At 45.0% G+C, this 15417-nt stretch overlaps 1 protein-coding gene across 2 annotated transcripts in view; it reads left to right on the top strand.

The window, feature by feature from the left end:
- The first annotated feature begins 2480 nt into the window (after positions 1-2480).
- The window catches only part of RIN3 (Ras and Rab interactor 3), a 78430-nt gene continuing 65493 nt past the window's right edge, over positions 2481-15417 (top strand). For both annotated transcript variants that reach the window (XM_053376474.1, XM_053376493.1), the window contains exon 1: positions 2481-2633. In XM_053376474.1, coding sequence (XP_053232449.1) covers positions 2602-2633 — 32 coding nt within the window. In that variant the 5' untranslated portion in view covers positions 2481-2601. The remainder of the gene's footprint in view (positions 2634-15417) is intronic.

Raw genomic sequence — 15417 nt, 5'->3', positions numbered from 1 at the left:
GAAGGACTTCAGATAACAGAAAGTAAAGGTGATCTGGGGGGGGGGGAGCCTACATCAACCAGGCGCCCTCCAGGTGTTGTTGGACTCCAATTACCATCAACCTCAGCCAAGGTGGCCAGTGTCAAAACAAAAAAAAATTTTTCCTTCCAGTAGCACCTTAAAGACCAACTAAGTTAGTTCTTGGTATGAGCTTTCGTGTGCATGCACACTTCTTCAGATACACATCTGTATCTGTGTGTATCTGAAGAAGTGTGCATGCACACGAAAGCTCATACCAAGAACTAACTTAGTTGGTCTTTAAGGTGCTACTGGAAGGAAAAAAAAAATATTGTTTTGACTATGGCAGACCAACACGGCTACCTTTCTGTAAGGTGGCCAGTGGTGAGGGATGATGGGCATTGCAGTCCAACAATGTCTAAAGGGTGCTAGGTTGAGGAAGGCTGTTTTTGAACCATAACCGAATGTTGATGCCGAAGTTAAAATAGCAGAAGGCTTGACACAGCTGGATTGAGAAATCATAAAGGGCTGGTTGTTTGGTTGAGGGAGGAAGGGAGGTCAATACTGTAGCATGAAACATGCATTAGGGAAGCCACCTATGGCGATTTTAATCTGATGCTGCTACAGGTTTCTGTGTGGCTAATGTGATATTATAATAATAATAATAATAATAATAATAATAATAATAATAATAATAAATGGCCTTAATTGTATCTGGGTTAGAATAGTCACTGTTTTGTCTTTGTTTAAGCCGCATAATTAACGGTATTGTCTAGCTTCCTACCAAGGATATGAAAAACAAAGCAATACAAAACTCAGTCTCAGATGACTAACTAAAATGCAAAATTTGGTGTGAGTGCATAAATCTGCACATTAATATGAAATATGTATAAATGGAAATACAGTGGTACCTCGGGTTAAGTACTTAATTCGTTCCGGAGGTCCGTTCTTAACTTGAAACTGTTCTTAACCTGAAGCACCACTTTACCTAATGGGGCCTCCCGCTGCCGCTGTGCCACTGGAGCACAATTTCTGTTCTCATCCTGAAGCAAACTTCTTAACCTGAGGTACTATTTCTGGGTTAGCGGAGTATGTAACCTGAAGCGTATGTAACCTGAAACGTATAAAACCCGAGGTACCACTGTATACAACTTTATTTTCTTCACAATCAATCAAATGTTCAAAGTGTCATCATTTGAAGCGTGCCAGGATATAATTGTACCAGAATCTCAGCTGGTATGACCAGCCAATTGCGATAAAAGCCAAGTGGGATATTTACAACTGAAGAAGACCCTTTTGGGGTTGAAATGTGTTTGGTTCGCAATAATATTAATAGTTATGTGACCCCAGGCTTTTTGAAGGGCTATTTATCTTGTTTAAAGATAAAGAACCCTCAGGAGAGAGATATTCAGTGGCCTTCAAGTTCCCCACCCGCAGAAAAGACCTGGCCACAGTCTTCTCTGATGTGATGTACTGTATCTTTCTTTCTAAAGGATTTCAAAGCATTGCCACTATTTAATCTACATGTGTAAATTAGCATATGTAAGCATTCTGCAAACCTATCATGGACTCATAGAATTGTAGAGTTGGAAGGGACCATATGGATCATCTAGTCCAACCCCCTGAAATGCAGGATTGTTGCGCAAACCCACCACATTGAGATTAAGAGCCTCATGCTCCACCAACTGAGCTCTGCTACTTGCCCTCTTTGCCCCCCCCCTCGCCATACATAAGCCATGTACCCTACCACAGGTAGAGAGCAGTTGTGCTCTGTGATTTTTAACTGGCAACAAATATATATATTAGGGCACTAATTCATGGAGTAGCAAGCCCAGAAGGACCTATTACTGCAGCGTTGTCAGAAAGTTGCGCCTCTCCCTGGCTTCTCAGGCCTCCATTCTCACACGTCCTATGTAAACAGCGCGAAGGTTTCCAGACTCCATCTGGTTCCAGTTACTCACTCAAAACACAAATACACATGCCTCAGGAATTTGCAGATGGACACCACTGTACTGCGGCATGAAATGCTTCGCAGAGTTCACGGCCCTCTTTGCCCCCGCCTCTCCTCCAGATGTACCTGCGTGGCTGAGGAAACTGCGTCCCTCAGAGGCGAGCCAGGTACGAAGCCGGCGGTGAGGCGCGAGAGCGCAGGCCCGGCTTCCTAATTCTCTGAGCTAAAGTTCATGACTAAAAATGGGTTTGTAGGGCGGTGAGGGGGGGTGGGAAGGAAGAAGAAGAAGAAATAAAACACCCTTGACCACCAAGGACAGCCTCTTCCTGAGAGCCCCTGTTCACACAAATACAGGAAGTAGAAAAGTAGCTCAATGCAGAAACACCGCTTGGAAAGGGATTCTCATTTCGGAGCCGCCAGGGTTTTGGAACTACTGTGGTGAAAGCTCGGCTTTCCTTCGTGTTGAATCCACCATCATTTGCATATATATAGATATATATATTATTTCATTTTTATTTTATTTGCCGGGTGGGGGAGAAGGAGAAGGGCGTGGACGCTTTTTTGTGAGGAAATGCCAAGGTATAACTTTCTTCACAAGGGAGACCTCAAACGGTTCTGAAGCGAGAAGCGCCTCTGCGAGCTTTGTTGAGAGGATGACAACATCGCTGGGAAACCGGGCAGCTGGGTGAGTCCTGAAACTTTTAGCGGCGGTACTTTTTTCCTCCTAAAGGTTTTTCCTCCGCGCGCTCTCTTTCCACTCTCCCTCTTTGAGAAGAAACTCCTTCCCTCCCTTAAATCCGCTTGCAGGCTGCACGGGAAGCTATCAGCTGTGCCGCCACAATCACGATAATTCACAGCCTTTTTCCTTGGGTGAATGCTAATAATTGCCTCTTTGAAACAACAGGAGCTTTTCTTTTCTTTTTGCACGGGGTGCTGTGGGGGGAGAAGGAAATGAAAATACTCTGAGGAGGAGAGGGGAGGGGGGAAGGAGCTGTTTCCATGCTGCCTGTCGTGCGTATCTGGAAACATGGCAAATCTTTTCCATGAATCCTGAGGGGCAACAGGCTTCGATTCCCCCCCCCAGCTGTGTCACACAGATGTGGCTGAAAAGCAAAGAAGGGTGGGGGCTTTCTTTCTTTTTGGCTTGCTCTGCTGCTGTCCCTTTATCAGCATCTCAGAACATGCAGATTAAAACAGGTGATGTTTTATCCATCATGTCAGCTCCATGGTAATAATAATAATAATAATAATAATAATAATAATAATAATAATAATTATTATTATTATTATTATTATTACTATTATTATTATTTATACCCCACCCTCCCCAGCCAGAGCTGGGCTCGGGGCGGCTAACACTAGTAAAATTACAATAAAAACATAATAGAAAAAACCCCAATTTAAAATACAGGTTAAAATACAATTTAAAATGCAGCCTCATTTTAAAAGTAGCCCATAAATCAAAACCGTAAGGGGAGGGAAACAGAAGGGTCAGACTGAGTCCAAACCAAAGGCCAGGCGGAACAGCTCTGTCTTGCAGGCCCTGCGGAAAGATGTCAAGTCCCGCAAGATAAGCTTCACCTGTTTCTGCATGCCAGGCTGCCAGACCTTTTGCTGCCTGAGAGGGACAAGATGGTGCCCCCTCCTATTCCATGTGCAAGGCGTGACTGGACTGGCGATTGAACCTTCCTTCTACATTGGCAACAGGACAGCATCTTTTTCTGGACCTGTAGGAGGAGGGCCTATAGGGGCAAGCACCCCAAAACAAGGAGCTTACTACCCCCCCACTTGCCCACCCACATTTCCGAACTCCTGTCATTAACACATGCTGTTATTTTTTCTCTCTCACTCACCTATAAATATACTTTGCCCCTTCTGTGCCCGCCCTGAATTTATTCCCCTGGTGCTGCCACTGCCAGGGTAGACCACACAACATACAACACACATCAACACCTCACAACTCCTATCCACCCTTCAGCATCTGCCACCCGAGGCAGCTGCCTCACTCTGCCTAATGGTAGGAACAAGACAAACTGGCAACCCTAAAGAACAATTCCATACAGCATAATGCTGAGAGACAGAGAAACGTGTGGTCCAGGAAATATAGACAGATATAACAATGTAAGAGTTGCAACTCTGCATGCAAACATAGATTTTGATCTCCTGAAATATGTTATGCTCCATTTGAATGAGGGAGAAAGCAGTTACCTGTTGGTTAATATCACCCACTCAACACATCCAGTCCCCTCCAGAGCAGTTTGGGCAACTCCTTAAAAAATGTATGTGAGTTGTTTTCACTAGATGAATCATGAATATATATATATATATATATATATATATATATATATATATATATATATATATATGCAAATAAACATACAAGTGCCACATTAAGGAGGAAAGCCTGCTGGATACATTGCAGCATGGGCAAAGCTGAGGCTGGACATGCATGTATCTAGGACAGCTTGGAAGGCCATGCTCACGCCATGGGTGAAGAACCTGCTGTGAGTGCCCTTAAAATCATGGGTAACCTTTTACCTCCCCAGGCCATTTTGGGTAATTCCCTTTGCTTCATTCTGGGGTTTCTAGGGCTGGCCCAGCTAAGTTTCCCTCCATAGGGTTTTGCTGTAGTGGCACATAAGCAGTGCTGACCCTGCTGTTGTGCAGCTTGTTTTTTTGCGCTCCTTGAAAGAGGTGTCCCAGCAGGAAAGGCCTTTACCTGGAATCCTTCCCACATAGTGTGATTCTGCCAAGCCAGCAGCACAGGAAGCCACTGTCTGTGTATGTTTTAAAAGGCAGAGATCCAGGGATTTTTCAATATCCTGACAGAGACATCTACTGAATGGTGCTGCATAAAAAAGTGGGGAGGCAGAGAAGAGGCAATGTACATTTCTCCGTGGGCAAGGGAGAGAAATAACAGCATATGGGTTAAAGACAGAATTGCAAGCAGATGAAGGTGATTGACAGTGGGTGAAGGACTCTGTGTGAGAAGCAGGGAAGGGGTGATATCACAGGGAAAGAGGCTGGGGGAAGAAAGGGGTGCTCCCAGGTGAGAGCTGGGAGGGTTGCACCTTTTTCTGTATGGGATAAAAGTTAAGATATTTGTATTCATCTGTCCCCTCCCTCCCTTCCTTTTGTGTGTAGATTAGTTTTTTATTATATTATGAAAAGTCTTAATAAAGCTATCAATAACAAAAGAAAAATAACAGCTTATGCAAACAATAGGAGTTCAGAAACAGGGAGGCAAGTGGCGGGGGCAATCTCATTGATTGTGGGGGCACTTGCCCCCTGCCCCACTCTGGTCCTGCCTATAATACGGTCAAGTTCTACCCATGCCCTTATTGTCTCCCCATACCTGCTTCCCAAACCTGGCGCCCTCCAGTTGGGGACTACAGCACCCATCAGTGCCAATCATCAGAGATGATATGAGTTGCAGGTGAAAACATCCAGAGTGCACTTGATTGAGGAAGGCTGCCGTGCATAGAAGCAGAGATGGCCTGTCCCATTTCGCAGGGGAATTGCTGCCTCCTGGCCCCATTCATCACACTCCACTTCTGCCACCATACCCTGGTTCTTGCAGATCTTGGAGGGAGCCAAGATGCTCTTCCAAGTGTTTGCTGCTCATTTGGCTGCTTTGCCCGGAGCAGGAAAGATGAGCAGCAACACCATGCGCCAGAATGCCTCCCTCTCGGTGGCAAAAGTGGTGGGGTGAGTGGAGCAGCACCTCTTAAACTTCTGCCACCCGAGGCAGGCACTGCACCCTGCATCACAGGCGGGCCAGTTCCTGCTTCAAGCAGAAGGTAACTGCAGCAAATGGACTTACTAGCCAATTCCATGCTGTGTGTTGGCAATTTTCCTCCAAAGCCTAGGGCAGTTGGCTTATTGGGAAACAAGATGTGTGAGGGATTATTGGAGGAGGTGGGTGGCTGGACTGATCATACATCCCTTCAAGAAACTGGTTATACCCCTCCAAAAAGTAACTCAGGATGGTTCCATATGCCAGCTTTTCCCACTGCATGTAGATGTGTTTGTAATCATAGCAATCTGCGATCCACATGGCGTTTGGATACTCGGGGAGAGTCAGATGCACAAACAGCTCAGTAACCACAGTTATAGCATGCAGAACTGGAGTGAGTAAGGAAGCATGTGTTCTGGGGAAAAAGTGAGCCTAAAATAGATTTCTTTTTTTATAATCAGATTTTTGAAAGCCAACCTTGGGGCTTTGTTTTTTTTTAGGGATCTTGACTCAGGATTTTGTGACCAGGCCATGATTATTACATGACCCCCATGAGATACTGTACAGTCTGAAAGCATTTAATTTATATGATTTGCTTCAATGGGACTAGGATGCTCGGTTTATTGCTATAAGAGTTATTAAATGAGGAGACACTGCTTGTGAACAAAGACAGTTTTGGGGTGTCATGTAAGGCAGATTCACACATTGCATTAAATGAGTGTAGAGCCTGTTCTCCTGTATAACAATATTGTAGTTGAGCTGTACAAATCAACAAATGTATACTCTTTCACACAAATATTTTTACAGGCAAGCGCCTACCTGTGTTCAGTGTAACAAGTGGACAAGCCTATCCTATACATCTTTCTGCATTTATTTCTGTCAAACCCCCTGACAGTGAACCTAAAAGTTGTTCCTTTTTTCCTACTAATGACAATCAAGGGAAGATGATGTCACTGTTCAAAATCTTGGTTAACCATGTGGAAAAACATGTCATGCCAGCCCTTACAAGGATCTCTTATCTTTTGTACACACCCTGGGTTGCTATTTCCCCTGCAAAGGGGAAATATCCAGATATAGCATGGCTAAGCTCACAGGGGGAAAGCCTGTGCTGACAGAGAAAGAACGGAAACAAATTCTTATGCTTGAGATATCAGGATAAACTGCACTTCCTGGCTTCACTTAGCAACACAGAAAACAAAAAGTGAGATTATTGCAACAGACAATATATTCTTGCAATGAGCAAGAGTCTTTCCCTTATGAAATTTTTTGGTTCCCCTTCTCCAGAAATGTCAGCTCAGCTTGCATGAGGGAGAGGGCAAAAAAAGGAAGAAAATATAGCTCCAAGGCCTGCTCTTGGAAATCGAATGGCAAAGAATGAATTCACAGCAGGACAGTGTACACGCCATACATTAAAATGAACCCCTTGAATCCTGAGAACCGTAGTTTACTCACCACACCACAAAGCTAAAATTCCCCAGCACCCTTAACAAACCACAATCCCCAGGATTCTTGGGGTGTGCGGGCTTTGAACATATGGTGTCTACACAGCTTAATATGTTATTGTGTACAAAGAACATTTGTCATGGCTGCTTTTTATGGTAGGTTGTATTCAACTAACTGAGAGTCAGAATAGACCCAGTAAACTTATTAAACCTAAGTAAGTCATGTCTGTTCTTTTCAATGGTTCTTCTCTGAGTATGACTAACATTGGCGACAACCCAATAACTGTAGCAATGTTATCAATGCAGGTAAAATTGTTACCCCACTACCACCTTTTTTAAATGCAAAGGGATAATTCTTAGACCATACGCAGCACTATCCCAAGTATGTTTACTCAGAAGTAAATGAGACTTTGGTGGCTTCCAGACTGTCACTACCTACGGGTGGGATTCAATAACATATCAGCAAATTCAGGTTGCACACTTATATTGGATTGGGAGGTCTTGCACAACAGCTCCCCCTTCCCCAAAGATCAGACTTTTTGCTTTAAGGAAAGTGGTGGGGAAATCCACTGGGAAGTGTGGATAACACTTGCTTTGATGCAGCAGAAACCTCACTCAAACAAACTGGAACAAATGCACATTAAATGGCCAACTTTGTCTAATCTCCCTACAGATAAATCAGGAAGAATGATCAATAAATTGGTTGTCTGGAAGTGCCCCAAGTCTTAGTGGTGGAGAATCTTCCTTGTATGCAGAAGGTCCCAGGTTCAGTCCTCAGCTTCTCCAGAAAGGGCTGGGACTATTCCTGCATTGCAGGGGGCTGGACTAAATGACCCTTTGGGTCCCTTCCAGCTCTACGATTCTATGATACCAAGTATGTTTGTACACCAATAATGACATAGGCTGCAATCCTGCACAAAGATTGAATGAGTCTTATTGATTTCAATGGTTTTAAGCAACCTTAGTGTAAAGTGTGCAGCACATCTCTCTCTCTCTCTCTCTCTCTCTCTCTCACACACACACACACACACACACACACACACACACACAATTTATCCACATGCATGTGATGTTTACACATAACTGCTGATGGTTTCATCATAGGGTAGACAGGTGGTATGATACATTTTTACCTGGGTGTGCAAATTAATTCCACTGTCTCATCTCTGCCCACTGGTCTTTCTTGTCATGCTTCAGACCCTGCAGATTTCACCAGAAATGACAGTGTGAAGAGTATGTACAGTGTAGGAGAAATTTCCATTTTCAATCATTTCCAATTAAGCCCACACTGCATGTTTGAGGCTATGCACCAGATTCACCACTGTTAATGTTCCAGACCCCGAGGGACAATTTGCCGTTTGTTCTTTGGATTGTTGTATCTGGAAAGAAGCCACATGTTAGCAAATCAAACGTTTTGGTCTCAGTCTGGAGCGATTTTATTTTATTTTACTTCCCAGACTGTACATGCAGGGTCGGGAATATATTAATGCTGACAGAAACAAAGCTAGCTTCGGGAATTCTGCCAAACATGTTTGTCTAATGTAACATAACATGGGCACGAAAAATGTACAGGGAACTTTTCCACATCTCTCAGCCCGGTAGAGTTGGCCATTGATGCATCTCTAAAAAAAGAAGAGAGTCAGATTTGCCCAAAAGAAATAGCTGCTATGATTTTAAACAGGAATATAGAAAGCCAGCCCCAATTGCCTGTCTAGCTCAGTATTGTCTACACTGGCAGGCAGCAGCTCTCCATCGTTTCAGGCAAGGGAGTCCCTCCTAGCCCTACACGGAGGTGCCAGGGGTTGAACCTGGGACCTTCTGTGTGCAAAGCTGTGAAAAGATGGTGCTCAAGTCAAAAGAAGCAGGATGTCCTTGGTCTAGATCCAACACTCTCAAAACTGTATGATGGGCAACTCACTTCCACCATGGGGCATAGTTTGATAAACACCAACCTTGGAAGAATAACATCAGAGCATCAGCATGGAAAACTGGTTCCCCTTTCTAAGCTAAAGCCTGGTTTCAAATGATGGGTTTGTAACACAATGGTAGAGCACATACATTGTATGCAGAATGTACCAGGTTTGATTCCTGGCATCACTCGGTAGGCTGGCAAAAGACTCCTGTCTGAAATCCTATAAAGCCACTGCCAATCAGTTACTTAGCTGCTTCATAGCCAGTGGTCTGAGTTGGCAGTGTCCCATGTTTCCACGACATGTTACATCCCTGTTAAGATGAAGGATTCTAGTTCAATAAATCTTGGTTCAGCCAAAGGTTTTGTGCATGAATTCAACATAATAATGTAAAACGAGCCCCGCTGGAACAAACCAGAGGCCCGTCTAGTCCAGCATCTTGTTCTCACAATGACCTTCTTCTTCTTCTTTGGCGATCACTCGTAGTCAAATAAGATTGTCTTCCATAAACACTGTTTCAAAAGTGAGTCCGTAAGTGACTGTGGAGGCCATTTCTGGATCCACACAACCTTCCACAGTGGAGAGATAGGTTTCCAAGCGGGAGTTGATCACGGTGAGGGTTTGCCTAGCGTGCCTTCCTCTTAATGCGTTTCTCCCTTGCCTCCTGAGTTCGTGCATCTTCAAAGCCCACGGCACCATTGGTAAAGGCTGTTCTCCAATTGGAGCACTTGCAGGCCAGTGTTTCCCAGTTGTCTGTGTTTTTTTAGATTTGCCTTGAGAGAGTCTTTGAACCTCTTTTGTTGACCACCAGTATTATGCTTACCATTTTTATGTTCGGAATAGAATAGTTGCTTTGGAAGATGATAGTCAGGCATCCGCACAACATGACCAGTCCAATGAAACCAGAGACACACAAGCTGGACCTGAGCACAACAGCTCTCTCTCCACCTCTGATTTGCAGCAACTGGTATTCAGGGGCACACTGCCTCCATCATGAACAGCGCCCTCTGACTACCTTATCTCCCATGAATTTCTCTGTCTGGAACATATTGCCATTTATAATATGAGAGATAATAGATTCACTCTGTTGCAAGCTAGATGCGAACCAGGCCAGTCAAGTACAAAGGCATTTCAAAGCAAGCACATTTTGCTAGCTTGTTTCCATTGCATGTGGTTTCTACATAGCTGACATAAGAGGAAGGGAAGTTGTTGTGGTCAAACACAGTGTCTGGCCTGAATTCTAGGTAACTAGCATGCAGCGTTCATCAGCCACTGCTGCACAGCCGCAAGCACACTTCCTTTGTCCAGCTTCTGTACAGACTGCAAGCTCCTTGTGTTAAATTCGGAGGCATGATAAGTAATGATGCTTGGTTCAGTGTTTGCACTCATCCTTTGAGTTGATAAGATGCATTTGCAGAGAGCTGAAGGTGGCAGCCACCTGGTTTATTTTGTCCCATGTTCACCTATGATCAAAGACCTTCCCTGGGTTTCGAAAGAACTACAAAATCTGTAAGGGGAGACAATAGTGGGATGAGTGTGCACACCAGGCTCCTGGCTCCCTTTGTCATACCATCTTCAGCTCAGATTGGCAGCTTTAGTGTATCTCTTAGCAGAGATAGGGCAAAATCTGGGTGGTCAGGAATCTGGAGCAACCTGCTTGCCAGGACAAGCACAGCCGGGGAAGTAATGAGTCGTAGGTGGACTCGGGAAAATAATCTAATGCAGGGGTAAGGAAACTTCTTAAGCCTGAGGGCCACATTCCATTCTGGGAAACCTTCCAAGGGCCATATACTAATGGTGAATGGAGCCAGATACAAAAGTGAGTCAACGACAACAACACCCTAATGCAAATTTTAACCTTTGTACAGTTGGCTGAGGGACGTGGGTGGCACTGTGGGTTAAACCACAAAGCCTAGGACTTGCCGATAAGAAGGTCAGTGGTTCGAATCCCCACGACGGGGTGAGCTCCCGTTGCTCGGTCCCTGCTCCTGCCAACCTAGCAGTTCAAAAGCACATCAAAGTGCAAGTAGATAATTAGGTACCGCTCTGGCGGGAAGATAAACGGCGTTTCCGTGCGCTGCTCTGGTTTCGCCAGAAGCGGCTTAGTCATGCTGGCCACATGACCCAGAAGCTGTATGCCAGCTCCCTCGGCCAATAAAGTGAGATGAGCGCCGCAACCCCAGAGTCGGTCACGACTAGACCTAATGGTCAGGGGTCCCTTTACCTTTATATTTGGCTAGTTTCTACACACACTCACTTGCCTCGATCCTGACAGGCAAGAGGCATTATCAGAATTCAATGACAAATTCCAGGCAGGCACCAAACCAGGACCAGTGAGGAGAGTGGGCTGGAGGGGGGGGTGTTATCCAGGGTGAGTTCAGACAGCCAGATAGAAAGGCTTGGAGGGTCATATTTGCAGGTAATCTTGTGTAATATTGCGCCCTGCACTAGGCCAACATTTGGCACCTCACAAATGGATCTTCTCAGTTATGGAGCTTTTCAATTTTGCACCTCATCAGCTCAGTGCCCTTTGCAGAGGTACTGCCTGCACTGCCCTGAATCCAGTGCTGATATTTGGCCCCTGGGACCTCAAGCTTCCCAGCCGTCATCTAGACTTAACAGGGGTGTACCTCGGGATTGGTCAAGTTGGCCTCTGCCAAGGGCACAGACCCAGGGGAGAGCCTCTCATTTTAGCTCGGAGTAACTGGGAGCTCATCTGTCCATACACATGCTATTAGAAGTATTCGCCGGCAGAGCAGAAAAGGAGATGAAAAGCAAACTTTTTGAGTTTCTGGTCCATAGGCAGGAAGGTGCTGAAACATCTCCTTGCCAAATAATAATAATAATAATAATAATAATAATAATAATAATAATTTATTTGTACCCCACCCATCTGACTGGGTTGCTACAGCCACCCTGGGCAGCTAGTATTGGCTACCTGATACGTTGGAGACTCTGTCACCGTGAATTAACTGTGTACTCTTCCCTTAAATACGGCCCAATCTCAAGGCCACCACTGCCCTCTCTTCCTGGGATAAGCATTGTGCTGTTTTCAGCAGCATCACACCACCACACCCATTTCGCTAACTCAGAATCTGGGACCTGGCCCAGCCTCACGCACCACCAGTTTGGCAATAAATCCAAACAATTTCCCATCTGTTAAGTCAGTGCAATGTGGTGAGCAGTTTCTGTTTTCCTTGAGTGCGAGGGACACATTCTTTGGAGATGACTCTTCCAAAGCCCTCTCTAAAGGAAAACAGAAACTGCTCACCACATTGCATTGACTTAACAGATGGGAAGTTGCCTGGGGAGGGGTCATTGCTATACAAATTGCCTAGAAACTGCTCATATAGTAGCAATGTGCTGCAAGTACAGTTTATAGAGCCTTGCAAGTGGTAAACTGCAGTTTGCTCCATGCACTTCTCCTGTCGGACACTCGCCTACTTTGCCCGGAGAGGAACTTATATGTGTGGATTTCCCCTTTTGCGCTACATTTGATGGTGGTGGGAGGATCCTTCTCACCCACCTGCTTTACTCATACTCTCGTGCTGCCTGTACTTAGTGAGAAGCAGCATTTATCTCTGTTTAATGAAGTGCTGATCGCTCATTGTCACAAGGGATAATACTCAGGCATGCGTCCAATGTGAGCAATGCTTTACAAGAGTTTGTTGAAATATATAGATTTCTCTTTGCTTCAGGCAGCCTATGATGATTTGGAAATAAAAATGCAAAGAGCTATGAAGGAGGCAACCCCTTGAAGTAGCAGTTTGCAATTACTTCAGATAGGTGACATGACAGCTCACTTGGTAGAGCGTGAGACTCTTAATTCCAGGATCGTAGGATCGAGCCCCATGTTGAACAAAAAATTCCTGCTTTGCAGGGGGTTGGACTTAGATGACCCTCATGGTCCCTTCCAACTCTACAATTCTATGAGAGCCAGTGTGGTGTAGTGGTTAAGAGCAGTAGTCTCGTAATCTGGGGAACTGGGTTCGCGTCCCTGCTCCTCCACATGCAGCTGCTGGGTGACCTTGGGCCAGTCACACATCTCTGAAGTCTCTCAGCCCCACTCACCTCACAGAGTGTTTGTTGTGGAGGAGGAAGGGAAAGGAGAATGTTAGCCGCTTTGAGACTCCTTAGGGTAGTGATAAAGAGGGATATCAAATCCAAACTCTTCTTCTTCTTATGATTCTATGACCCAGCATGCCTTAAGCCAGTGGCTCCCAAACACCCCCCCCACACACACACCATGAACCATTTGAAAATTGCTGAGGGTCTTGGCAGACCATGTAATGATTTATTTCCTGCCTGTTGTAGAAGCCTTCATCTGCCCCAGCTGCAACAAAACATGTCTCTCCTGCATCAGTTTCTATAGCCACAGCAGGAGCTAAAACCTTCCAACAGCTTGACTTCACCCCCAAAGGTGCATTGTCTCCCGAGACAGACGGATGCCAACCATAGTTATTGTAATTCTTTAGAATTCCAATTGTAACAGAAAAAAAATCTAATACAAAAGAAATAGAAGAAGCAATAAAAAAATTAAAAATCAACATGCATATTCAATGTGATGGATATGCCATCTCCAATCACAAATCCATAGGCAGAACACCTAAATGAAGCCTGTGGTCCATGGACCAGGGGTTTGGAAACTTCTGCCTTCAGCTCCTTTAAGTCAATGAGAGTAGTGCTAGCTCCAAGTTTTGGAGGGAAACCAGAGAAAGATGTACGTGGGAGGTGGAATATGTGATCCTGTGGCCCTCTTCCGATGCCTGGACCCTTATTTAATGTTTACATCTGCTTCAGGCCTTGGAGGTGGAAACACATCTCATAGACTTCAGAACAGCTTTGCTGGCTGGGGCTGATGGGAGTTGTGGTACAAAATATTTGGAAGGCACCAGGTTTGTGAATTAGAAGGAAGAGGATGAGTCACACATCCCATTCTACTTAGGGTCAAGCAACATACTAAAAGCCCTTTGTAATAATGCACAATGGAAAGTACTTTTTCAAAAACCCTCCAGTGAATTCAGGGACCATCGCTCAGCCGTTGTTGGCATCCGCCTGTCTCAGGAGATAATGGAAGAGTGCGCCTTTGGGGGTGAAGTCAGACTGTTGGAGAGTTATAGCACCTGCTGTGGCTGCAGTGACTGATACAGGAAAGAGATATTTTGTTGCAGCTGGGGCAGATGAAGGCATCTGGTTTTGCTGCTATAGGTGCACCATGGCATTTATTCTGTGTTCCTCCCAGCTGTCATTCTTCCTCTGGTTACTGCTGCAGATACATGACCTGACTGCCTGTCTTCAGGCCCAGCAGCAAAACATATGAACTGTATGCAGAAGGTCCCAGATCTGATTCTTGGCATCTCCATGCTGTACCAGGTCGTGAAAAAGCCCTCTTCCTGAGACAGTGGAGAGCTACTGCCAATCAGAATAGATCAGAGTACAGTAATCTTTGTTGCTCCTGATTTGGTTGCACTGTAGTACAATTAGGCCCCTCCAGCTGGCAATCTAGAGCCAAGTGAGGATTCCCAGGTAAGATCCTCCCTCTATTGTGTGGGCAGGTAATCCCTCCCCTACCTGGCCTAGTATTGTATTGGCTACTGATGCAAAACTACCCTCCTTGCCTGCCCATTTAGCAACCATGTGTTTACTTCAAAACTCTATACAATTTCTAGCAGTCTCCACCTAATTCTAAAAGAGCAGTAAGTTTGGCCCCATGAGGTGTTACCTCTTGCTCAGATCAATAAGCCTTCAAGAGAGGGTATTACATCTATCAGAAATATTGTTCTGACACATGCGCTTTTGGCACAAACTAGCCTGCCCTAAATTATGCCTGCCCAGGCACTCAGCGTTTTCAGTCTGAAGGTTAATCTGTCATTCTCTTTCTTACATGAGTTGCTTGTGACAGCTGATGCCTTTTGCCATCTCAGAGGCACACAGATTGGCAATCACTGCACAGCCACCAACCGTGGCCTGGCTTTAAACAGATGCTGCAAAATCTCACCTCTAAAGTATTATTTTCTTCACGGTATGCTGACCTCATAATAGCATCCCCGTTTCAAATCAAGATGCATTTTCAGAATTTCAGCCATTTGATATTGTGACATTAGTAATTCCAGCAAAAGATAGAATAAAATTTGACTTTCTCTTCTTTTCCAAACACCTCTTTACACAACTCTCTCTTCTCTCTCTGTCAGCATGCTGCAGCTGATGGGAGTTGTAGTTCAAAAGATTTGGATGGCACCTGGTTGGCAAAAGCTGCTCTATAGAGTGTAGCTTTTGAATTGTATTGATGAGAACCCACTTCCTTCTCCTCTCTGTACTTCAGGGGCTTTTCACAGTCTGCATTGAGCTTTTTGTTTCCAGCAGAAACAGGGAACAGGGTGG

The sequence above is a fragment of the Podarcis raffonei genome, chromosome 1 (genome assembly GCF_027172205.1).
Source record: "Podarcis raffonei isolate rPodRaf1 chromosome 1, rPodRaf1.pri, whole genome shotgun sequence".
In the NCBI taxonomy this organism is placed as follows: Eukaryota; Metazoa; Chordata; class Lepidosauria; order Squamata; family Lacertidae; genus Podarcis; species Podarcis raffonei.
This window is presented reverse-complemented; position numbering and strand designations above follow the sequence as displayed.